We start from the raw sequence: 26646 nt of genomic DNA on the forward strand, positions 1-26646 counted from the left end.
TTATATATAAACTTCATTTCAAAACAGTAAAGAGGGCCTTGGACAATATTTGCTATAAAAGGGAGGAGCAAGGTATCTGATAGGGTTGCAAAACACTGCTCCAGCCAAATGAGGTTCATTGGTATTATAAACTCTGAACCTCCCTGTCATATCATTCTTGCAGGCATGCATGCTAAGTCACTTCAGTCGTGTCCAACTCTTTGTGACCCTATGGATTGTAGCCTGCCAAGCTCCCCTGTCCATGTGGTTCTCCAGGCAAGAATCCTGGAGTGGGTTGCCATGCCCTCCTCCAGGGGATCTTCCCAACCCAGGGATTGAACCCACATCTGTTTGGCAGATTCTGCACCTGTTGGGCAGATTCTGCATTGGCAGGCGGGTTCTTTACCACTAGTACCATCTGGGTAGCCCTATATCATTCTTAAAGCACTGCATATGCTGCCTGGCTTATGATTTTTTTTAAAAATGTATTTGTAGTATCTCCCCTGGACTGTATGTATGCTCCTTGAAGATTCTGGACTCTCCACAACATGCAGTGCCTTGGGTAGAGTAAGCACTCGTTAATTTGTTGAATGAACAAAATATAATTAATCTGGTGCTTTAATTTATGCCAGATAACAAAAAGCCCTTCACATTCTGGAGTTTATCAGAACTCAGGAATACAATATCTGAAGTATCAGGAGAACATCTACTCCTGGATGGCAGACGTTTAACTCAGTAAATTTGTCCCATACTTGTTTAAGCCAAAATACTCTGATTCCAAAGAAATGTCAATAGCTCCATATATGTAATAATAATAAAATGCATTAAGTACTTACTACAGGCCAGTGTGTGTGTGTGCTAATTCGCTTCAGTCTTGTCCGACTCTGCGACCCTATAGACTGTAGCCTGCCAGACTCCCCTGTCCATGGGATTCTCCGAACAAGAATACTGGAGTGAGTTGCCATGCCCTCCTCCAGAGGATCTTCCTGAACCAGGGATCAAATCTGTGTCTCTTACGTCTCCTGCTTTGGCAGGCGGGTTCTTTACCACTAGTGCCTGGGAAGCCCACTATGGGCCAGACGCTTTGTATTATCTTGAACAAAATGATTTTGGTCTCTTTTACCAATAAGGAAGCCATGATTCAGTGAGGCTAAGAACCTTTTCCATGTCTACATTGTTGGTATGGCAGAACAGTGATTGGACTTCAGGTGGTTTATACCAAATTAGCCTCTTTCAAGTATGTTATGTCATCTATGGACATCTTCATGTCTTAATCAATTTTGGGTTTATTTCTTTGCTTTTTTGTTATTATAAGTCTTTTACATATAGAAGGGAAAGTCTCCAGGGTTCCATTTGCCAAGGCCAGAGAAGGACAAAAGTTAAAGCCTTCATGAAGTTCCCATAGGAAAACTCTTAAATAAGAAGGGAGATAAAATGCCTTAAAATCTTTGTAAGAGTTCCAGTAAGACATGAGGGAAAGCCATATAGGTATGTTGCAAATCTAGAAGAGAGATGGTGGTGGCAGAAACCAGAGTAATGGCAGTAGAAATTGGAGAGAAGTATAGAGTTGAGATATTTCAGAGGCAGAATTGTCAGAACTTGATTCTTTGGACGTGAGGAATGTGGGGGCAGGAAGCTTGAAGGACAGGCTTGACGTCTGAGTTGGTCTCTTAGTCCACCAGCACAGGCCCTGGATGTGTATTCCATAACTCTCCACAGAGAAAGTCTTTAAAAGGAGTATACTACTTTTCAACAGGATAGCTGGTTATCAACACCATCATGGATGGCTCTCTGATGGAAAAACATTTTGGAGGCTTCGCATGTCAGAAAACGTGTTCAGAGGCTGATGGTATTTTTCTTTTAGGAATATCATCTTTTAACCATATATTCAAAGACCTTTCCCATCCAATTTATTATTTTCATAGCTGTACTGCAGAAATGAAAACAAGCATAGACAGGATATATGTGACTATGAAGGGTACCAGTCTTGGAAGAAAGAAATGATACCATGAATCATTGCCTATTAGAACTAAGAGCAGTGAAAAAATGCTCAAATGAACTAATTTAGGTAGCAGCCCCAGCAGTGCATTCCATCAGTTCAGTTCAGTTGCTCAGTCATGTCTGACTCTTTGTGACCCCATGAATCGCAGCACGCCAGGCCTCCCTGTCCATCACCAACTCCCGGAGTTCACTGAGACTCACGTCCATCGAGTCGGTGATGCCATCCAGCCATCTCATCCTCTGTCGTTCCCTTCTCCTCCTGCCCCCAATCCCTCCCAGCATCAGAGTCTTTTCCAATGAGTCAACTCTTCGCATGAGGTGGCCAAAGTACTGGAGTTTCAGCTTCAGCATCATTCCCTCCAAAGAAATCCCAGGGCTGATCTCCTTCAGAATGGACTCGTTGGATCTCCTTGCAATCCAAGGGACTCTCAAGAGTCTTCTCCAACACCACAGTAAAAAAGCATCAATTCTTCAGCACTCAGCCTTCTTCACAGTCCAACTCTCACATCCATACATGACCACAGGAAAAACCACAGCCTTGACTAGATGGCCCTTTGTTGGCAAAGTAATGCCTCTGCTTTTGAATATGCTATCTAGGTTGGTCATAACTTCCCTTCCAAGGAGTAAGCGTCTTTTAATTTCATGGCTGCAGTCACCATCTGCAGCGATTTTGGAGCCCCCAAAAATAAAGTCTGACACTGTTTCCACTGTTTCCCCATCTATTTCCCATGAAGTGATGGGACCTGATGCCATGATCTTAGTTTTTGGAATGTTGAGCTTTAAGCCAACGTTTTCACTCTCCTCTTTCACTTTCATCAAGAGGCTTTTTAGTTCTTCTTCACTTTCTGCCATAAGGGTGGTGTCATCTGCATATCTGAGGTTACTGATATTTCTCCTGGCAATCTTGATTCCAGCTTGTGCTTCTTCCAGCCCAGCGTTTCTCATGATGTACTCTGCATAAAAGTTAAATAAGCAGGGTGACAATATACAGCCTTGACATACTCCTTTTCCTATTTGGAACCAGTCTGTTGTTCCATGTCCAGTGCTTCCCATAGCACACTCTAACTGCAGGGAATGAATATTTCAATGGCAGTACACAAAGTTGTGTGTTCTCTGCTAATTTCTTTTTATAAACCATAAAGTTATTGTGTTCTGCCTAATAAATTAGTTTGGATAATAACATCATAAACCTCAAAATAGAAATCATTTGATCAAAAGCAAAATATACCAAGGAAATACATTACCATCTAAAATATTAATAGAGCTAGAACTATTGGGGAAAAAAAAGATTAAAAGCTCTCAATGAACTTAAATTTCTCACCATCTAAGCATAAATGTTCTCAAGTGCTGATTCAGCATACAGTCTTTTCCAAAAGTCTTAAAAGATTGAACAGATGCTCCTAAAGGTCCGTGAACTTCATTAAAACTTGACACTAATCCATTCTTTTCTCCCTGTTTTGGGGATGGAGGGGTAAGAGGCAAGAGGTGACGAAAGAAGGATCAGTTCTATCATTATCAATGGACACACAGGACCAAAAAATCAAGCTGGTCTCCAGAGGAAGCAAGGAAATCGAGCCTCTCCATCTTCCACCCAGCATAAAAATGGTCTAAATGGGAGACAGAAATAACCACTTGGAAAATGATTTTGCTGAATGTCTTCCTTTCTCAAGATGTCTGACCACAGCTATGCTTGAAATACTCATAGATGAACAATATTTGCCCAAAAGATGTGGTTATTCTTACAAGGTAATTAAGAAACAATCATTTCCAATTATTTTTTAAAAGAAATGCCAAATAGAATATACATGGGATTTGATCATCTCAATTTTGACAGGCAGAAAGATAAGCATGTTAGGAACCAAACATCATCTTTTAGCTCCTATACATTTTGCCTGAATGAAATTCCTGTGTGGTAAATATGCCTCCCTTTATGCAGCAAAATCCACCCTGAGTCCAACACCATTTTCCTAAAATCTAATTCCTTTCAACAAGGCACTAAATCTTTTTACTGCAACCACCAAATGCTATATTATTGCTAGAAATAGTACAATACACTAACTTTTTGATACATGCTTCAGCTTTCCAAGATTCTGTTGGAAAGAAAATGATCCTTTATGACATTTTATAATATCCCACCCCATTTATTGCTTTCCAGAATTTCTATCATTAATTAAAGGGCCTTCTTTCACCATCCCCTGCCCCTCCCCCCAAAAAACCCTAATCTATTCTCCAACTGCCTGTCATAGACTAAATAAAAGTCGGTCTATCACAGCAGCAGGCATGGTCATGCCAATTTCACAGTGTGATTGGTGCACTCATTTCATTTTGAAAATGACCCTGCCCTCCATCTGTCTAAGCCGAATGTCCTGCTTTTTTCAAGCCAGGCCTCAGGAGCAGCAGCACATGAAATAAGGAGGAAGAACGGCTTCCCTCCGGCCCACTTCAGCAGCCACACTCACAGACAGGGGAAGCAGCACAAAGAGGGGTCCTCAACTGATGCCTGTAGGGAGGGGAGAGATTTAGGGAAGAGTAGAGGCCTTCTATTTTGGTTCCATTCCCAAGAGGCCATTTGAAGGTGAATGCTTTCATGATGCAAATACAACCCTGAAAATCGGATTGATAAGACTAAAGATACAAAACACAATTTCCGATTTCCATGTTCTGTCTCGTTACCTTGATTTATAATAGCATCTTATCCAAAGTATCAGGTCATACATAAGTATTTTAAAAGACTGAGCCTTTTGGATATTTTTTTTCCCCAAGAGCTAAGTATCAATCCCGCAGGCATGAAGGAGAAGGCACCCTATTCCTTTACTACTGAGCAGCACTGGACAGCATCCCTCAAATCATGGACCTCTTAGGACTTCAGCAGAGATTGGGTTGGAAGAAGCCTCGGAGTCAGATTACTGAGTTATGACCAAAGAAAGTCTTTCTCAGCTGCTTTCTCTGGGCATCATGGGTGGCCCACTCAAACCCACTGGAAGGAGTGCAGTTTGTCTTTTACTTGGTATTTATGCAGTGGACAGTTCCTTGTCCAGTTTCATGCTTCAGCAGAACACAACTCTGGCAAACTTTGCAGCAAGGGAGAAGAATGGATGAGAATATGAAGTCAATTTCTTGATACTGAAGTCTCTTTTTAGCTATAATAGATGATTAGGAAATTCACCACCTCCCACTTATCACCTCCTTAACATCTGCTCACAGCTGCAACTCAGGGAAGGAAGTTCAAATTCTACCAGCTAAAGTTGCTTGTTTGTTTTAATAGAAAAAATAACAACCGAGAAAGCAAGACACTATATTCCCTCAAAGCTGGGCCCTCATGTGATACACGTGTGTGTGCTCAGTTGCTTCAGTTCCGTCCGACTCATTGCGATCCTATATGGACTGTAGTGTGCCAGGCGCCTCTGTCCATGGGATTCTCCAGGCAAGAATACTGGAGTGGGTTACCACTTCCTTCTCCAAGAGATCTTCCCAACCCAGGGATTGAACCTGCATCTCTTATGTTGCCTGCATTGGCAGCTGAGTTCTTCACCATTAGCTCCACTTGGGAAGCCCCATACTGAGCACTATTAAATTCCAAAGAATTTACACACAAACAGATCTTAAAGTAGTAACACAGAATCTAGGGCATCTATTCCAAATACATAACAAAGGAACAAAAGAAAATCCAGCCACAGATTAAGTAGGCTGGAAAGTTCAAAGACTAACGGTGCACAGAAAAGGGAAAACTTTGGAATGTGCTTCCTCCTCGCCTCCACCCTTCTTGGAAAACACGAGGTCGTAGATTTCTTCAAGGTTTTTCCACTTCGTAGTGAAATCTGGAGAGTCAAGACAGACCTCAGGGCCAAGTTTAAATGCTAATATGAAGTCAGTAATATTTGTAGTTACGGAAAAACGGGGGGAGCGGGAGGGGTAGTGGGAGCGGGAGCGCAGGCGCTTGAAACTAAAGTCGAACCTAAGTATCACATAAACTCCAAGCACTCTTTCCTGCTACCAACCTCTGAAACAACAAAATAAGAATTGATCGCCGCACTGTTTTGTTCTTAGAAAGTGCGCCCACGGGACGGCCCAAAGACAGAAAGTCTACTGTAATTCGCGGAGAATACCAAACTGACATTTCTTTTTTTCCATTCCCGTTTCATTCACGAAAACAACGTGAAACACCACTATGTATACACACTGCAGTGTCTAAAGGCTCAAAAACGGAAGGGACTTCAAACCGTAAACTTTCCACCTCCGCGCCAGAGACACAACAGGCAGTCAACAATCCTCATTTACCATAGAACGGAAGGTGACCGCGACCTCATCTCCCCTCACCCCAGGGTCCGCCCCGAGGACTACGCCTCCCAGCATGCAGCGCGGCTACGTCCCCTGGCGGTGCGAACCGGTGCATGCCGGGAAGTAGAGTTTCCGTCTTCGAACGGCCAGAAGGTCTTTCCTTTCGCGTCTAACGCCGCTCACACTGGAGTCTTCAGGGACCAGGCCAATAATTGGAATACACACATTAGTGACTCTTTTCAATCTCAGGTTGATCGTTCCGCTGCAAAGTACTTTAGGAGCACCTCCCCACCCAAAAAAACCCATTAAAAACACCAACCTTTTTCGCAGCCTTCCGTTTCCGGTTGTCTTGTTGCCCTGGTAACGAGCGTAAGCAACCTCGGAGGCGGTTATGGCGGGCCTGGGGGGTTCGCAGATCCCCGACGGGGAGTTCACCGCGGTTGTCTACCGACTCATCCGGGATGCCCGGTACGCCGAGGCCGTGCAGCTGCTGGGCGGAGAGCTCCAGCGGAGCCCGAGAAGCCGCGCCGGGCTGTCGCTGCTGGGCTACTGCTACTACCGCCTACAGGAGTTCGCGCTGGCTGCCGAGTGCTATGAGCAGCTGGGCCAGCTGCACCCGGAGCTGGAGCAGTACCGCCTGTACCAGGCCCAGGCCCTGTACAAGGCCTGCCTTTACCCAGAGGCCACCCGCGTGTCCTTGCTCCTCCTGGACAACCCCGCCTACCACAGCCGGGTCCTCCGTCTCCAAGCCGCGATTAAGTACAGCGAGGCAGACCTGCCCGGGGCCAGGAGCCTGGTGGAGCAGCTACTGAGTGAAGGAGGAGAAGACAGCGGGGGCGAGAACGAGCTGGATGGCCAGGTCAATCTGGGTTGTTTGCTCTACAAGGAGGGACATTATGAAGCCGCGTGTTCCAAGTTCTCTGCGGCCCTGCAGGCTTCGGGCTACCGGCCTGATCTTTCCTACAACCTGGCTTTGGCCTATTATAGCAGCCGGCACTATGCCCTAGCTCTGAAGCATATCGCGGACATTATTGAGCATGGCATCCGCCAGCACCCAGAGCTGGGTGTGGGCATGACCACTGTGGGCATTGATGTTCGAAGTGTTGGCAACACCGTAGTCCTTCACCAGACTGCCCTGGTGGAAGCCTTCAACCTCAGGGCCGCCATAGAATACCAACTGAGAAACTATGAGGCGGCCCAGGAGGCCCTCACTGACATGCCACCAAGAGCAGAGGAGGAGTTAGACCCCGTGACCCTGCACAATCAGGCACTAATGAACATGGATGCCAGGCCCACAGAAGGGTTTGAAAAACTACAGTTTTTGCTCCAGCAGATCCCCTTTCCCCCAGAGACCTTTGGCAACCTGTTGCTGCTCTATTGTGAATATGAGTATTTTGACCTGGCAGCAGACGTCCTGGCAGAGAATGCCCATTTGACTTACGAATTCCTCACACCCTATCTCTATGACTTCTTGGATGCCATGGTCACTTGCCAGACAGCTCCTGAAGAGGCTTTCATTAAGCTTGATGGCCTAGCAGGGATGCTGACTGAACAGCTCCGGAAACTCACCATACAAGTGCAGGAAGCAAGACACAATAAAGATGATGAAGCTGTCAAAAAGGCAGTGAATGAATATGAGGACACCCTTGAGAAGTACATTCCTGTGTTGATGGCCCAGGCCAAAATCTACTGGAACCTTGAAAATTACCCAATGGTGGAAAAACTCTTCCGCAAATCTGTGGAATTCTGTAACGACCACCATGTGTGGAAGCTGAATGTGGCTCATGTTCTGTTCATGCAGGAAAACAAATACAAAGAAGCCATAGGTTTTTATGAGCCCATAGTCAAGAAGCATTATGACAACATCCTGAATGTCAGTGCTATTGTGCTGGCCAACCTGTGTGTTTCGTATATTATGATAAGTCAAAATGAAGAAGCTGAGGAGTTGATGAGGAAGATTGGAAAGGAGGAAGAGCAGCTCTCCTATGATGATCCAGATAAGAAAATCTACCATCTCTGCATTGTGAATTTGGTGATAGGGACGCTTTATTGTGCCAAAGGGAATTATGACTTTGGTATTTCCCGGGTTATCAAAAGCTTGGAACCTTGTAATAAAAAACTAGGAACTGATACATGGTATTATGCCAAAAGATGCTTCCTGTCATTATTAGAAAACATGTCAAAACACACCATCATGCTTCGTGACAGTGTCATTCAAGAATGTGTTCAGTTTTTAGAACACTGTGAACTTTATGGGAGGGACATACCTGCAGTTATTGAAGAAACCCTGGAAGAAGAAAGAATGCATATTGGAAAGAATACAGTCACATATGAATCCAGAGAGTTAAAAGCTTTGATTTATGAGATTATAGGATGGAATATGTAGTAATGTCTGATAGTGGACTTATCATAATGGCTTTATGTCTGTTTTTCACTCTTTTTTTAATCTCCAGTTAGCTACTGGCATCTTTACATTTGTTACACATTGGACTTTGTACAGTTTATAATAAAAATAATTAGTATTTTTTAAAAATCTTCACAAAGTGAAATATAAGAACATCTAGAAAGATTTATGAAAATTCAGAACTGCATGGGGACACTATTTCTATTAGAACTTGTTAGCACCCATGTTCCCTGTTACCATTGGTGCTTTGTATTTTGAGAGTGACCTGCGTAAGGGTTATATTATCCAGGGACTTGGTACTAGTCCTAACAGGCCCAGAACTCTGTAGTTAATGTCTAGGATTTCTTGGCTTTTAATAATCTCAGGGATTGTGTGTTCTAATTCACAGTTTGTAATGAATACATATTATATAGCATTAGGATGTTTTTCAGTTTTCAATATAAGATACAATGCTTTATGTAAACAAAATACCTTACATTATAAATTTTTTTGTTGCTGCTGGTTTTTTAATGTGCAAGTTAGTGGGAGACCTTGTGCCCTTAACATAATTATGGTGCTGTGGTTTAGAGACAATAAACAGTTGTCAAAGAATTTTACATAGTTTTCTTTTGTTCTACTTGTTAGTAATTTGAATATATAAGCAACATATAGTGTTTTTCATAACTGTTCTCATTTAAGTGAGGAATAGCAGAGGTACCTTGAGAACTCTGCTTACTTCCTACGTTTGTAACTTAGGATACGTTAATGCTGGCGTTGTTTCTGTGTGGTAACCTCTCAGGAAAAGAAAAATCTAAGCTATTTCCATGACCCCACCAAACTTCTCTTCCACCTCTATCACAGATGAAAAGGTCAGTTCTGAAACCTCATCTGGTAGACTGATAAGGCTAAGTTATGGCCACAACCCTTCCAATGAAAACCCCGCTCTTTCTGCTTAGGCATTTTTATTTTCTGAACCATACAAGAGCTTTACCTTGTTTCCCCACCCCTTTTCTTTCCATAAATCTGTCAACCCCAACTCTTGACCTGGCTTAGAGAAAAACAAAGTACCTTGAATTATATGAAACTGCTGATTTTGGAAGTTTTTAAACTACAAAACTAGCGATTTTTTATGGTCCAATCTAACAGTGTTCTATTGAAAGATAGTGAACCCTGCTGTGATGGTCAGTTCAGTTCAGTTGCTCAGTCATGTCCAACTCTTTCTGACTCCATGGACTGCAGCATGCTAGGCTTCCCTTCCCTATCTCTCCCAGAGCTTGCTCAAACTCATGTCCATTGAGTCGGTGATGCCATCCAACCATCTCATCCTCTGTCGTCCCCTTCTCCTCCTGCCTTCAATCTTTACCAGCATCAGGGTCTTTTCCAATGAATCAGTCCTTTGCATCTGGTGGCCAAAGTACTGGAGTGTCAGCTTCAGCATCAGTCCTTCCAATGAATATTCAGGACTCACTTCCTTTAGGATTGACTGGTTTGATCTCCTTGCAGTCCAAAAGACTCTAGAGTCTTCTCCAACACAGTTCAAAAGCATCAATTCTTCAGCGCTCAGCTTTCTTTATGCTCACATCCATACTGGAAAAACCATAGTTTGACAGACCTTTGTCAGCAAAGTAGTCTGCTTTTGAATATGCTGTCTAGATTGGTCATAGCTTTTCTTTCAAGGAGCAAGTGTCTTTTAATTTCATGGCTGCAGTCACCATCTGCAGTGATTTTGGAGACGCCCCCAAATAAAGTCTCTTACTGTTTCCATTGTTTGAACATCTATTTGCCATGAAGTGACGGGACTGGATTAACACCTGTAGTAACAGGCAAATTTGGCCTTGGAATACGGAATGAAGCAGGGCACAGGCTAATAGAGTTTTGCCAAGAGAACGCACTGGTCACAGTAAACACCCTCTTCCAACAACACAAGAGAAGATTCTACACATGGACATCACCAGATGGTCGACACCAAAATCAGATTGATTATATTCTTTGCAGCCAAAGATGGAGAAGCTGTATACAGTCAGCAAACACAAGACTGGGAGCTGACTGTGGCTCAGATCATGAGCTCCTTATTGTCAAATTCAGACTTAAATTGAAGAAAGTAGGGAAAACCACTAGACCATTCAGGTATGACCTAAATCAAATCCCTTATGATTATACAGTGGAAGTGAGAAATAGATTTAAGGGACTAGATCTGATAGAGTGCCTGATGAACTATGGACTGAGGTTCGTGACATTGTACAGGAGACAGGGATCAAGACCATCCCCATGGAAAAGAAATGCAAAAAAGCAAAATGGCTGTCTGGGGAGGCCTTACAAATAGCTGTGAAAAGAAGAGAAGTGAAAGCAAAGGAGAAAAGGATATAAGCATCTGAATGCAGAGTTCCAAAGAATAGCAAGAAGAGATAAGAAAGCCTTCCTCAGTGATCAATGCATAGAAATAGATGAAAACAACAGAATGGAAAAGACTAGAGATCTCGTCAAGAAAATTAGAGATACCAAGAGAACATTTCATGCAAAGATGGGCTCAATAAAGGACAGAAATGGTATGGACCTAACAGAAGCAGAAGATATTAAGAAGAGATGGCAAGAATACACAGAAGAACTGTACAAAAAGGATCTTCACGACCCAAATAATCACGATGGTGTGATCACTCACCTAGAGCCAGACATCCTGTAATGTGAAGTCAAGTGGGCCTTAAAAAGCATCACACAAACAAAGCTAGTGGAGGTGATGGAATTCCAGTTGAGCTATTCCAAATCCTGAAAGATGATGCTGTGAAAGTACTGCACTCAATATGCCAGCAAATTTGGAAAACTCAGCAGTGGCCACAGGACTGGAAAAGGTCAGTTTTCATTCCAATCCCAAAGAAAGGCAATGCCAAAGAATGCTCAAACTACCGCACAATTGCACTCATCTCACATGCTAGTAAACTAATGCTCAAAATTCTCCAAGCCAGGCTTCAGTAATACGTGAACTGTGAACTTCCAGATGTTCAAGCTGGTTTTAGAAAAGGCAGAGGAACCAGAGATCAAATTGCCAATATCTGCTGGATCATGGAAAAAGCAGGAGAGTTCCAGAAAAACATCTATTTCTGCTTTATTGACTATACCAAAGCCTTGGACTGTGTGGATCACAATAAACTGTGGAAAATTCTGAAAGAGATGGGAATACCAGACCACCTGCCCTGCCTCTTGAGAAACCTGTATGCAGGTCAGGAAGCAACAGTTAGAACTGGACATGGAGCAACGGACTGGTTCCAAATAGGAAAAGGAGTACATCAAGGCTGTATATTGTCACCCTGCTTATTTAACTTCTATGCAGAGTACATCATGAGAAACGCTGGGCTGGAAGAAGCACAAGCTGGAATCAAGACTGCTGGGAGAAATATCAATAACCTCAGATATGCAGATGACACCACCCTTATGGCAGAAAGTGAAGAGGAACTAATAAAAAGCCTCTTGATGAAAGTGAAAGTGGAGAGTGAAAAAGTTGGCTTAAAGCTCAACATTCCAAAAACTAAGATCATGGCATCAGGTCCCATCACTTCATGGCAAATAAATGAGGAAACAGTGTCAGACTTTATTTTTCTTCATCTCCAAAATCACTGCAGATGGTGATTACAGCCATGACATTAAAAGACACTTACTCCTTGGAAGTAAAGTTATGACCAACCTAGATAGCATATTCAAAAGCAGAGACATTACTTTGCCATCAAAGGTCCGTCTAGTCAAGGCTATGGTTTTTCCAAGGGTAATGTATGGATGTGAGAGTTAGACTGTGAAGAAAGCTGAGCACTTAAGAATTGATGCTTTTGAACTGTGGTGTTGGAGAAGACTCTTGAGAGTCCCTTGGACTGCAAGGAGATCCAACCAGTCCATTCTGAAGGAGATCAGCCCTGGGATTTCTTTGGAAGGAATGATGCTAAAGCTGAAACTCCAGTACTTTGGCCACCTCATGCGAAGAGTTGACTCATTGGAAAAGACTCTGATGCTGGGAGGGATTGGGGGCAGGAGGAGAAGGGAACGACAGAGGATGAGATGGCTGGATGGTATCACTGACTCGATGGACGTGAGTTTGAGTGAACTCTGGGAGTTGGTGATGGACAGGGAGGCTTGGCGTGCTGCAGTTCATGGGGTCGCACAGAGTTGGACACGACTGAGCGACTGAACTGAACTGATGGGACTGGATGCCGTGATCTTAGTTTTTTGATGCTGAGTTGACAATTTTTTTTTCCTTCAAGGAGAAATCAGTTAGCCACATAGGTACCCATACAGGGACCCACATAGGTTCTCAGCATAAATCCTCTGTAGCATGACCTTCTGGGTGCTCAAATTCTACTAGATCTATCAGAAACTGGCTTATTATGAAGTCTAACAATTTTGAATTTATAGCAGTTTTATTCTTAATTACATAAGCTGATACCATTTGCCAGTGATATTTGAACCCACACTGGGAGGACAATCAGTGTTTAATGACCCCTTTAGTGCATCCCTTAGTGCAGTACCATCACTGGGAAATGTTCTTTAACTTCTGTGCTAAAAGTGTTGTTGCTTCATTGTGCAGTAGCTCCTGCCCTCTCAAGCTCCATAGCCCCTTAAAATTTGGAAAGTAAATCAATTGAAATCTTATTTTTAACAGCCATGTTTTAAAAATATTTTTTCTGCATATTTCCTCAACTTTTCTTAAAAAAAAAAAAAAAAGCAGAAAGTGTAAGTAATGTTAACCACCCAAAAGTAAATGTTTTCCAGATTCCCTTTTGCAAATAGTTCAGTCTTTATTCAGCCACACTCTATTTATCCAGGTGCTGTGTGTTTGTGGTTTGCATGTATGTGTAATTTAGCCTTTCAGAACATAAAAAGCTTTTCAGAGCAGTTTTTAACCCCTTGCCGCTAGGCAGTTGGGATTTCCTGGTTAGTAATGCATCAGGAAATCCTGACTGCTCCTACCACTGAGTGAAGGAATAAAGGTCAATTATGGCATTTGTCCCCTTCATTACACGAGCTCTCCAGAGAGGTACCCACCAGGATTGATAGATCCTGTTGCTGCCTGGCAACAGCCAAGCGTCCAAAACTGGCTGTCAGACCCCTGGACGAGACTGTGAAGATCTAACTCCCCAAACACTTACTGTCCTCTAGTTTTAGGATGTGTTTCTTTTAAACTCGCCTTCAAAGTACTCACCTCTGCTTACTGATGTCAGTAGACAAATAACTTTATGATGACTCCATATTGCCGTGTGAGCAAAGGCTTTCATCCCTAAAGCTTTTTTCTATGCTCCTAGAACTTCATGGACTCAGTGCTAAAAGCACTTTTCTCGACAAAAAAAAAACAAAACCCTCTATTTCTTCAGCTTTTACTCCTTTACGATTTCTCCATAATACCTGGACAGTACATTTTAAAGGACTACATCCATTATTTCATAGTCTTAGTCAACCCACCTCCACACACGTTGAGAATATAAGCATGCTGTACACAAGTAGTTATTTCCATTTTCTCAGACATGAACAAAAACTTGCTCTGTGCAGAACCACCAAGTAGATTCATTTGATCAGTGACGTGACACGCCTACAAAAGCATTCATATTCCTCATGACGGCCCCTCTTTGAATTTGGCCTTAGCTGTGGCCAAGATATTCACACCAATGTTATTTGTGAAGGTCAGTGTACAGTGGCTAACTCTGACCCATCTGTGAGAAGCGGACAACTGGGAACTGGGGAAATGGTCGGGATGTTCGGCAGAGAGCATTGAGCAATGAGACGGCTGTAATCACAGATGGCATTCCCTCCCAGAGCGGTGAGACAGGAACGCACAGGCATGGCCTCTCAGACCTCAGAGGAGCACCTCAGAAGGAATCCTAACACAACTGTGATAGGTTTGGCCTGAGGTTATTAGAACAATTTGTGTGTAGAAGGCTATGGGGTAGATGCCCAAATAAATAAGCTTACAAGGAAAAGTGAGATAAGAAATGGCAAAAGAAAAAAAAAATTTTTTTTAAGAAAGGGCAAATGGCTTGCAGGAGAAAGAAGCTTTACAGGAGTAACTTTTTGAGCCCTCTGCCATATATAACCATTGCCCGCACTCATTTCCACACTGGCACTTGGAGAGTTAGCAGTGCTGGAAGTCTAACCCAGGTAAGCGGCGTGTGGCTGTTTGCACTACCTGATTTTAAAACGGTAACATCACCAAAGACAAATCTTTCATTTCTAGTGAAGAGCAGCATTTCTAAATACAACCTTTTGTCTTATGTTCCTCAGTCTTTTTTTTTTTAATGACTACCAGCAATCTGGAAACATCTGGGAGACTGTGCTTTCCTGAAGGTGCCTTCTGCCACACTGAGCAGCTTCCTAGCAATGGTGTAAGTTGCAGCTCACTACCCACCATTCACTAACTGCCTCTTATTCCGTGTTGATCTACAGCCAGGACTAATGTAACATTTGGAGCTTTTGTTTTCATTTACTGGGCTATACCTTTCGTATTAGTCAAACAACACATTTTTTGATGAGCCCGTAACTGTGGGTTCTTGGTTGTCCAACTACATAATCACCATGACTGTAGCCACCAGATTCCAAATTTATACCTTCCTTCTAACTGTAAAATATATGCAACTTTTTGAGTACCTTAATGTCGCTCAAATCCTTCAGCAGCAACCTTAATTCTTAAATTAGCAGTTTTAAGGAACTGTGAATTTCCTAAGAACTTAGATTGGTTTTATATCATAAAAAAACATTTTTTTAATCTTAAATAGTTTTCAATTTCTAGTCTCCCTATAGAAAGATGTATAACTTATGGTAACAGGTTATTCTTACATTTTTAAGTACAGCTCAAAGGAATACAATATACAAATTATAAAAATGCAAATTTATTAAATCAAATACAGCACTTCCTTTTATGAGTTTCATATTAAACCTATAAAGGCATCATCACAGAACCTTGTGGATTAAACATTTACAGAGCATGACAGCACCTGGGACAAAAGGCTTCCTGATATCTCTATGGCATGTAGTCATGAAGATAGTGGTCTTTCCTCTGTACTTAGGAGACTCTGTTTCCTTACTTGTGGTCTTCAGCGGAAGGCAATGACTATAATCTACTTTAAAAGGCAGAAATTCTGTATGCATCTGACTTCTGACTGACTACACAGCACAAACAGCCTAGAGCAGTGAAGAAGCCAGCACAGAGGCACTTGATGTTGTCAGACCTGGCTCCATCTTCTGGCAATGCCACTTCCCGGCTACCAGCAGTGGGTGTCATTCATCGTCGCTAAACCTCAGTTGGGCTCCCCAGGTGGCACAGTGGTGAAGTATCTGCCTGCCACTGTAGGAGATACAGGTTTGATCCCTTGGAGAAGCAAATGGCAAGACACTCCATTATTCTTGCCTGAAAAATCCCATGGACAGAGGAGCCCGGTGGGCCACAGTCCACGGGGTCGCAGAGTTGGACATGACTGAGTGACTGAGCAAACCTCAATTATTTCACTGGTAAAAGGGGGACAATACCAGCCACTTTACAGGGCTGTTGTGATTACAATCAGAACTTCTTGTCTAGGGTTAAGTGCCCAGCAGTGTCTGGCCAATAAGGGGTAAATTAAAAAGTTATTAATGCAATAATCAATTCTAGGGTAGTGCATCCTAAGTCACTTTAGTCATGTCTGACTCTGTGACTCTATGGACTGTAACCCATCAGGCTCTTCTGTCCATGAGATTCTCCAGGCAAGAATACTGGAGTGCGTTGCCATGCCCTCCATCGGGGGATCTTCCTGACCCAGGGATTGAACTCATGTCTTTTATGTCCCCTGCACTGATAGGTGGGTTCTTCACCACTAAAGACATCTAGTGTTAAGCAAAAATACAGAGACTCAATTAGAATCTGGAGAAGGCAATGGCACCCCACTCCAGTGCTCTTGCTGGAAAATCCCATGGACGGAGAAGCCTGGTAGGCTGCAGTCCATGGGGTCGAGAAGGGTGGGACATGACTGAGTGACTTCACTTTCACTTTTCACTTTCATGCATTGGAGAAGGCATGGCAACCCACTCCAGTGTTCTTGCCTGGAGAATCCCAGGGACAGGGGAGCCTGGTGGGCTGCCGTCTGTGGGGTCACACACAGTCAGACACAACTGAAGCGACTTAGCAGCAGCAGCAACAGCAGCAATTAGAATTACTCAGACTCAGTCAGAAGGGACATCAGAGATTTTTATTTTACAAAAGATATTAGGCCCAAATAGGAAAAGTGACTTGCAGTTGGCAGATAAAAATTGAGCATCCACACAATTTCCAGACTAGAATACTTTCCAGTGTGTTCTTAGACTTAGAACTCTAACTTCTCCTAAATTATTTTATAGCTTATAGCCACACATTTCAGTCATTTAAAAAAATTATCTTTCCAGCTCTAATGTGGGCACAAAAAGGTACAAAGGATGTAGCAAAACTTTGCAAGAATGGATTTAGAGGTTTCCATCAGCCAATACTACACACAATCAACAGACATCAGGAAATGCTGCACAAGTGGAGTTTACAAGCATACTGAAAAAGAAAGAGGCCCCTGAGGGCAAACACAGGCAAAAGTAAATGTGATAGCAGTAGGACCCCATTTGTTTTTCTGATAGGGTAGCACAGGAAAACTGGAGCAGTAAGGTTTATCAAAGGATTTCAGTCTGGCATCTGGAGATTTAAATCAAGTAGATGTAATTGCATGTTTAGTGTCTAACTGGCATAAACGTTGATTCATTGAAAGAAAGCCTATTTGTTGACAAAATGCAAAAAAGAGGTGAACAACAGCATGCTAAGTGGAAATACTAGTGCCCTGACTCTTGAATGCTTTTTCCTGGATGTGTTATTGGGCAGGCCCTGGCTATGAGTTCCACAGACCCGCCATTACTTGGATAAGAATCCAGAACAGTGCATGTCTCAATTCTACTGCTGTCCCAAAGCTGGATGGGGCAAAGAGTATTCCTTGTAAGAGCCAAGAATCTAAAATTTTGAAAATCTGCAACTAAATAGAGTAAGACACAAATTTTAGTAAGAATAAATATAAGTAATGAGGCTTTATATATATATTAAAAAAATCAGCCTCCATGGAGATGTGGCCAAAATGGAACATGCAGAAAAGACAAACTGTTAAATTCAAGGTCAGTGTGAGGTGCCAGTGCAAGGTCCAGCACAGATGCATGAGTGACTAAGAATATTGGAACAAGGAATAAGGAAATCATTGGAACTATTCTGGAACAGGTAGGTCTTGACACCTCATTTTAAGAACATCAAGTAGGCATATATGGAGACAGATGGGGGTCTGGAAGTGACAGGAGCAACAGCTGACTGGAAAAATCTAGGGGAACATGAGCTGTCTTTAAATATCTGAAGAGCTGCCCTGCAGCAGAGCAACAGCACAATCTTTACAACTAGCTAAGACAGAGGTCACATTAATGGACAGAAGGACACAGATTTTGGTCTAATAGGCAAAAATCTATGAATTCTGGAAGATTTCAGAAATGGGGAAAAGGCTTGCTAGAAAGGCAATAAATTCCCATGTGGTCACAGCAAATGTTCAGCAGGATGAGGTTATCTGTTTGTGGCCTGGGGGGATGGAAAGGTTGGTAGCAATTATGTTTGACCAAAAGTAAGACGAGATGATTTCTAAGGTTCATTCAGACTAAGCCTTATATGAGCCAAGTAGAAAACTGCTTTAACTAACTATAACTAACTTATAAGGGCTATAATCTTGAAATTTATCAAGTAAGACCGGGTTTAACAGGTTCAATCCCTAATTATTTCAGAGTCCACACAGCTCCAACCTTCCCTCCAGTGTGGGAACCACAGGCAGGGACAAATTAGCATCTGTTCACTGGTCATTCACTACCGGAGAGACTACTTATAGGAACAGACTGTGTCGTTGTTCTCTGAGGATAGCATGAAGCTGTCAACAAAGACTAAATGAAATCAACAAGAACAAAGCAACAATTTCTGTAACAACGAGTGGTTTGGGTATTGTTTTATTATTTTTTCCCCAGCACATCTTAAAAATCACACATGGGCATTTACTTATAGAACAGTACAGTCTAGGAAAAGCAGTAAAAGGAGAATCCAAACAGACACTGAAAGCACAGTAAACAGACTGTGTTGAGCCCTTTGGAAAACAGTATGGCTCAGCATGAACTGACAAAGCTACGCTGGAACCCCTTAGCAATTTTCCTTCCCACTACATATCCACTTTGAAGACTATTAGTATAAAGAGAAGAACTGTTTGTATGCGTTAGTTACAGCAGTATAATGGCTTACATACAAGTGCTTACCCACGTGTAGTTCCCAAAAGGTGACTACAGTACTGGCAGGAAAGATGCACTGCCTTGGAGGAAGACTCAGGATAAGATATTATTCAAGTCAAGTTGTATCAGAGCCAAAGTATTTCACAGGCTTAGCAAAAAAAGGACAAAAATTAGGAAACATAACCTACACATATTTCTCATAAGATTTATCATTGTTCAGAAACAAATATGTATTACTCTGAAGGCACCATCACACAAAAAAGGACTGACACACAACGTGAGGAATAGGAACCCCACCCTCCCACCCCACTCCAGGCTCTGCTCCTCAGGGAGCTGTGCGAGCAGACAGCTAAAATGTGCAGTGGGCGTCTCCACGCACAGGGAGTATGCCACATCCACCGAGCCACATCTTAGGGCTGCTAAGTTGGGACAGCAGGAATGAAAATGCAAAAGTACATGTAAATCCCACTGACTGAATAGGTGTACCTAAGAGTACAGGTCTACCACACAATTAGTTAAATATGCAAGAATAGGTGATTGAAACCAACACTGTGGAAGGGCTCTTCCATGTTTCTACATACAACTCCTTGATTCCTGATGTGTTCTCGAAGAGGAATAGCTTTGAACTGCTACACAAGTTCTGTCTTTAAAGACTAATCCTCTGCCACTCATTTTAAATAATGGCTATTTCATGGGAGGGGAAAAAAAAAAATCCCAACAAGGCACTGTACGCTTTGGGGGAATATTCTTTAAATAGCTCAAAAAATAATTATTTATAGAAAGTGTATACCAGCACACGTGTTTCATGTCCTTTTTGGATATGTGAACAAGACTGCTTTAGTGATTAAACAAAATGTTTTATCATAGAGTGCTCACAAAAAACACTACCAACAACAAGATGCCTTAAAAACATGTACATATACTACTTAGAAACCCACACTAAAACATTTGTTTCCTTTCTCTCTCTCTCTCATTTGGAAGTTCAGAGTATTTGAAAAATGTTCTTAATGATACTTAATGTATTATATTGTTCCTTGTGGGGAAAAAAGTATAAAGTAAACTCCTTAGGGAAGCAAAAAGAAATCTTTTCATGCTCACAGAATTAAAGTTACTTAATTCTATGATGGTTCTTTGGCTTCAGTGGTCCTTACTCACGTTTCTTAAGCAACTGTTGTGGTTAGAAGAGCACACAAGTGCTCATTCTTTGAGGATCTTCCAAAGTTCAAATGGGAATGCTTCAGGTTCACAGGAAACTAAACATCTCCTAGGAATATAACATTGATTTAAAATAATTAGAGAGTAATAAAACCTAGCTAACAATATACTCAGCTATAAATCCAAAAGGATTTAGTTATGTTTAGGTTGTATTTGATTATGCTTCATTAATAAAATTATAAAAATTTTCTTTTCAAATTAGTGGAAATATGAAGATGAAAAACTAAAACTGAAAGACAAACCCAGGTGCAAACAGAAGAACAAACACCTTCATACTCCCCTGGAAGAAAAAAATGTCTTAGACCCAGGTCCATTTTATTAATAAGTTTCTATAATCTGGTGACATTACAGGTAGCTTTTACAGTTATATTTCATACTAAAGACAAATAGTTGGCTTAGGGAGAAGAAAGCTGAGTAACTTACATACTTTATGTCACACACTGTATTTCAATAGTTTAAAACAATTGTTTACACTTCTTGGATTTTAGCATCAATGTGTATGAAATTAGTAAGGATTAAACACATATATTGACAGGTGGCTCATTTGGGAATGTGAAGACTTTAAGCTTCCAGAACTCGTTAAGCCAAAGGTGGTTCTGGATTCTTCAGTCCTAACCTGGCACTTCTTATTTTTGGCTTTTCACACACCATGAGCTAAACCCTAATTAAAATTAAAGTTGCTAAAGATTAAGTGGTAACAAAAAGTTATTAAAGCTGTCTTTAACTCCTGTCTTAGTGCTTCCTAAAATGTAGATATGCTTTCCACAGAATTCCACCTTGGTTGCTTCGAGCACCCACATGTGCAGTTTATGCATCGATGCATAATAAATATTTGTGCCCTATGTTTACATAGAATAAATGCTCAACCAAACTCAGTCCATTGGAGCAGCTGAGTTACAGACTTCAGCTTGGGACCACAGGGCTTTTCTGATCGACTATAGCTAGGAAGTAGAAAATATAAAAATATGACAGCAGAAAATCACTGGAGTCAACATGCAAAAGTCATTTAAAAAAATGCAAGCTAGGACTTACTTAGCAGTTACTAAAGGGATATTCTGAAAGAGGTTTTCTTGTAACCACCTGTATCTGGTTTAATACACAAACTGATAGACGCTCATCCTTCATTGTATTTTTGGTTTCCAAAAATACATCAACACAGCTATGTATACCAGAAGGCTTCCAGCTTCATAATTAGCTTTCAGGTAAGAGTACTATTTAGGAAGAAAACTCCCAATTCCTCAACAAAGGAAAGAATTTAATCCTCTTTCTTTGTGGTAAAATGCTGGGCACAATAAACATGTGGCTTTTGCAATTCTAACTAAAACTAAAAAGCTCATGTTACTTAGTATAATAAACTCACTTATACATTGTAAAGTGCACCGAACATTAAGGCAACCATTTCTCTAAGGGTCAATAAAGCTTGTTCATACTGAGTCCTTAGTATTCAATGCCATTTCGCACTAGCAGCAATTCCTATTCCCACTAAAACGCCAACTCAAATGTGACATTATCAAATAAAATATTAGAAACAAGACTAATTTTAGAAGGACAAATCAATGTTATACAGTCCTGAAAACCAAATAGGCTACATAAATAAACTTATTCAAGCCTCACATAAGCAACATCCCCTGGCTTTAACTTTTATGAAGCCATTTTCAGATATTTCAGAAATAGGAGGCAAGGTTTTAAGTGCTTCTGTTGTATACAAGAACTCAACTCTCTGCGGACACTAAGTATATGCTCAGGTGCCTCTCAGCAGCAGGAGTGTGGAAGCAGGGAAAGGCTTTCTGATTTACTAAATCAGAATGAAACAGTACTGACAAGTGTTCATGTGTTTCAAACTCATCCCTGTAGAAATGATTCGAACTACAAAATGTAGTCATCACTACAAAATCAAGGTTGGGGAGTCAGGCATGCATGGGAGAAGAAAAACAAAAGCATAAATCACTAATTTCCATAAGGTTCATGTAGAATAGTGAACCAACAATTTCAGGTGTTACATTTCCTAATTCTGAAGTTGCTGAATCCTGAACTCCCTGGGAAAGAATGTTATAACAATCACGTGCAAAGGAATGGATCTGCTTATGAATCTATGTTTTATTGTAAAAATATTATTCAGAAACATGTATACACGTGAGATATTAGTACTGTATTAAATTTTACATTTTGATCACCAATTAGAGAAGTTAGTTTCATGAATAGATGCATTTTGTAAAGCTGAGATTCTTATAACCCTAGAAGCAAGTGTTACTTCCTTCATCAGGTAACCAACTATTTCAAATATCAAGGGCTTGAAGCAAAGATCTGCTGGAAATTTTATAATTAAAAATAAATCACCAATGAAGAGAGGCAGCATCTCATAAATATTGTGTTTTTGTTAAACTAATAGTTCAATTTTATTTGCTTACAGATTTTATTAGTTTGAGGCCAATTTTGTTAAAAATTATTTATCATTTTGAAGTCTTAAAATATCACTTTGTCAATTTTAGATTTTCACTTTTCTGGTTAAGGCTACTTCAGATATAAAAGGTATCAAACTGCCCAAAAATACTTTGGAGCTGTTGCTACATAAACAGACAGTGTGTCCTTTTAAAGGATCGTCTGCATTTTGACTTACATAACTGATCAAATATTAATTTTAAAAAAATTATCAAAAGTTAGGTATTGCATTAATAAAAGAATCCATCTCAAAATGTGAATCATGAACCTTGACAGTGATTCAAAGTAACTATTTTAATATGCATGTTTGAATGTAAAAATGTTTGCTATATGTGGTTAATGTTCTATTATTTAAGAAATATGATATTTCAAACATTTTATTATGGCATGTGTATTAGTAACTACTGTTTTAAAAATTTAGGTTAAACCAGTAATTCAAAAAAGGCATTAAACCATTATTAAAAACTAAATTGAAACTTTACTTTTATATGGAAATTTTTCATGTTGTTTGGGCTTTTTTACAAAAAGTTTTTTCTCATTAAAACTATTGAGGTTTTCATATTTCAGTAGCTGAATGATGACTGCGTTTCTTTAGCCAAACAATTCTTTGAACTGGAGACATTCAGTGTAAGGAGTCTTCCTCTTCTGCTCCTATTGCAGCTTCTTCTGAATCTCAGCAACAAGAATGTGAAATGAGAAACATCAGTACTCTAAATTGAATAAAGGCATTTCTTTCATGGTAAACCTTTTTCTTCACATACAATGAATGAGACATTGGCTTTCCTTATAAAACATATAAAGAATGAATTAGGATATAACCATGCATTATCTCAGTGATACAAATTCAACTCATACCCCAGGAGAAACAGAAATATGGAGAACAAAAGATGTCCCCTGACAGAATAATCATCCTGATGATTTAAGGTTTCATAACTGGACACTAATTTCAAAGAAAAATGTAGGCCAATCATCTTACAGAACTGGAGGCATCCTAAGTAAGAGGCTGCCTATACTCTTTGATGGGTATTCTCCCTTAATGGCCTATTCACACTAGTAATGCACTCTTAAAAAAAATACATGTATATAACTCCTCAGTGGAATCCTTCCCTACATAGCTGCTTCCCAGAAACCTTTTAAAAAGGGGGCTAGAGAAACAATAGATGACACCAAAATCTGCCTTTGTTCCCCAAGAAGAAACATCAATACAAAACAGCTGGTAGCATCCTCCTCTGAAATAACAACTGGGAGCCAGCCTTGTGCTGCCTGACTGAAATTTGAAATGACAACCAGTTGGCTGTAAACTAATGCACCTACAATGAGAGAGATTTAGGAATACCATCTGTCAATCCATAGATGCAGAAACAAAACAAACTACAGAATGAAACAAACTTATTTTAAACCAACAAACAAATGCAGCTGAAATAAAAGTCCATGATATATTTGATTACTGGTATAACCATAGTTAAAGACTTAAAATAAAAGTGACATTTTTCTTATCAATAGTAATGGATTTATAAAAGGTTTCTGTTTCCAAAGATGTTATTGGGGTCCACATATTCCTTGACAGACTTCAGCATCCCAAAGCCGACATCAGAGATACTTTCCTTTAGCCACTGCTTCCGTAACTTGCCCACTGAAAAAACAAAATCAAAAATGCTTCAATATACACTATGATGCTGGAAACCAATCAATCTTGCGACCATGAATGAACAAACACTGTGTGATAAATGCTTTTATTCAAAAATGAGAAATGTTTTGCTTTATTTGATTTATTGAGCCCACCAGACTATCAAGCTCATTAAGCCCAATGTATTCCCAGGGGAAGCCTGTGCTCCACAGTATCTCCTTTCTCTGCAGACTATAAAATGGAGATGGAGGAAGCTTGGACTGAGATTATGGCCCATTTTACAAATAACAAAATGAGAAAAACATGCGTTTCAAAAGAACCCACCTCTGGTCTTTACCAAAACATGCCAACGTTTCAGAGAAAATAAAATTAACTAAAGAAAACACATCCAGATGATTTTTTGGGGGGTATACTAGAGCAAAAATGACAAGATATATATATATCCATAAAATATTCTGAGAAGAACAAAATTGTTTAAAAAATTGAAAAAATCTGAACTTTGGGCTTAAGAAAAAAAATATGGTTATGAAGCTTTCCATTTGCATTTTCTTTCCATGTGACTTCATAATAAATTTGCATGTTCAAATAATGGTTATTTTTATTCCTATTGTTTTTCCAGAATTAGAGGTTTTTTTAGTCACTGAATAAATCAAATACCTAAACCATCTTAAATGTAATTATCAGATTTTACATACTATATGTTTCCCTTCTTGTTTTCTAAGTCCTGCTAATTTATTCTGAGAATAACGAATATAATAGCAGCATCAATTATATTTTAAAAGTCATTCAATGAAAAATATAATCTTTTCTAAGTAGAACTTTTGTAAGAAAGGATATGTACTTAATCTATAAAAGAATTCTGAAACATCAACTTGCTGTGGCATTAAAAGGCAAAGCAAGATGCTGACTTCTCAGTGGAAAAATGGATAAACCTTATTTATGGCTAGATTATTTGTGGTCAGTACTTGTCAAATGTATTATTGCAATAATTGAATTCAAATGGTCATTTTCCACAAATGTTCATTAATGATCTAAGTCATCAACAATGATTTAATTGGCCAACTAAAATGGGAAAGCTTCTTTCATTAAAGCATTCAGCCTGTCATTCTAAAATGCACTCCCATTTATCAGGCTGCAGTGATACACCATAGTATCTGCCTTCTGGAAATCTTAAATACCATTTTAAGCTCAAATCAAACCATCTTTTCTGTCTAGTTTTCCAGGAAACAATCGTCATTAAAATAATAAATAGCATGACATTCTCAGAAAGCAAAATATTCTGCTTGGCTTCTGGAAATAAAAAAGTACTGCTGGTATTAAGATGACGGAAAATGCTCTACAGCAGGAGAAAAAAATCTTAAATTCAAAAGAAAAATTCTGTTTAAAAGAGTTTTAAAATCAGAAGCTGAACATACAAATTCCTACTCATGCAATCTCTGCCACCTGAAAGATGTCCTACCAGGTCCTTATCCCTGACAACTCATCACAATGCCTCAGCCTGAGTTTTCTCATCTGCAAAGGGATTAGAATCTATAGGATCTTTTCACCTCAAATATCGGATGATTTTAACACTTAAAGTTACAAATCAGTTATTTCCAAATTTGCTCCAGGGTATTAAAAAGAAAACAAACCTACTCTGTGAGTAGTAAAAGTGTCATTATTTTAAGCCACCGACACTGAGGCAACTCAGGAGAGTGGGGTGAAAAGCACTCAATGCCAGTCTCCACTGTTATCTGTAATATAGTTTCACTGAATGTGTCCTGTGGTTATGGATGTAATTGTCCTGAAAAGACTGCAAACAACTGCTCCAACAAGATGGAGCACATTAGAACCTCAGCAGGATGCCCAACAGCTAGCTTGTCTGCCTGGTTTTACACCTCTAGTAATAATGCAATTCCACAAGGAACTGAACCATCATCTGAGAAGCCACCCAACTGCCATTGCATATTTAATGAAGTCACTCACCAAGCGCTGGAAAACAGAAGGTGCTTGGAGTGCATCATTAGTTCTGTCAGAAGGATAATTTACACATCTATCTTGTCAAATTTTCTATGGTTTATACTTTTACAATAATCAATCTAACATACATTTGATTAGTGAACTAGAAAGTAGAAAAGAAAGAAAGGCAGTACAGGCAGCATAGCTATGGCCCCTCATAACCATATCTGATAAAAGAATTTAACCCCCTGATGATCTGATGGCAGAGGTCTGTGAGCTTCTTCTGTTAGTGATAAGAAAATTTATACTGAAGTCAGAAATCACAATTTATGCAATTAAAGGGATGAGAAATTTTTTTGGTTTTGCTTAACAATTTAAGTCAACTACACTACAGGATAAATGTACAAATGAAAAATAGAGCTTAAGCAGAAATGCTTAATGAGCATTTATAATAAGAGATTATGGGAAATAGTCTTCATAAAATTCTAGAGAACCTTCTTCTCTGGCTGCTTCAGATGAATAAATA

The 26646-nt window shown here is 40.2% G+C and overlaps 2 protein-coding genes across 2 annotated transcripts in view; one reads left to right on the forward strand and one right to left on the reverse strand.

The window, feature by feature from the left end:
- The first annotated feature begins 6289 nt into the window (after window positions 1-6289).
- Window positions 6290-9254, forward strand: LOC113901898 (tetratricopeptide repeat protein 30B). Its single transcript, XM_027556937.1, has one exon. The coding sequence runs from the start codon at window positions 6650-6652 to the stop codon at window positions 8642-8644; it is 1995 nt and encodes a 664-aa protein (XP_027412738.1). The 5' UTR covers window positions 6290-6649; the 3' UTR covers window positions 8645-9254.
- A 9358-nt stretch (window positions 9255-18612) lies between these two features.
- Window positions 18613-26646, reverse strand: part of AGPS (alkylglycerone phosphate synthase) — a 130719-nt gene continuing 122685 nt past the window's right edge. The window contains exon 20 of the mRNA XM_027556969.1: window positions 18613-24188. Within this exon, the coding sequence (XP_027412770.1) occupies window positions 24067-24188 (122 nt within the window). The 3' untranslated portion in view covers window positions 18613-24066. The remainder of the gene's footprint in view (window positions 24189-26646) is intronic.

Source organism: Bos indicus x Bos taurus, chromosome 2, assembly GCF_003369695.1.
Source record: "Bos indicus x Bos taurus breed Angus x Brahman F1 hybrid chromosome 2, Bos_hybrid_MaternalHap_v2.0, whole genome shotgun sequence".
NCBI classification, from domain to species: Eukaryota; Metazoa; Chordata; class Mammalia; order Artiodactyla; family Bovidae; genus Bos; species Bos indicus x Bos taurus.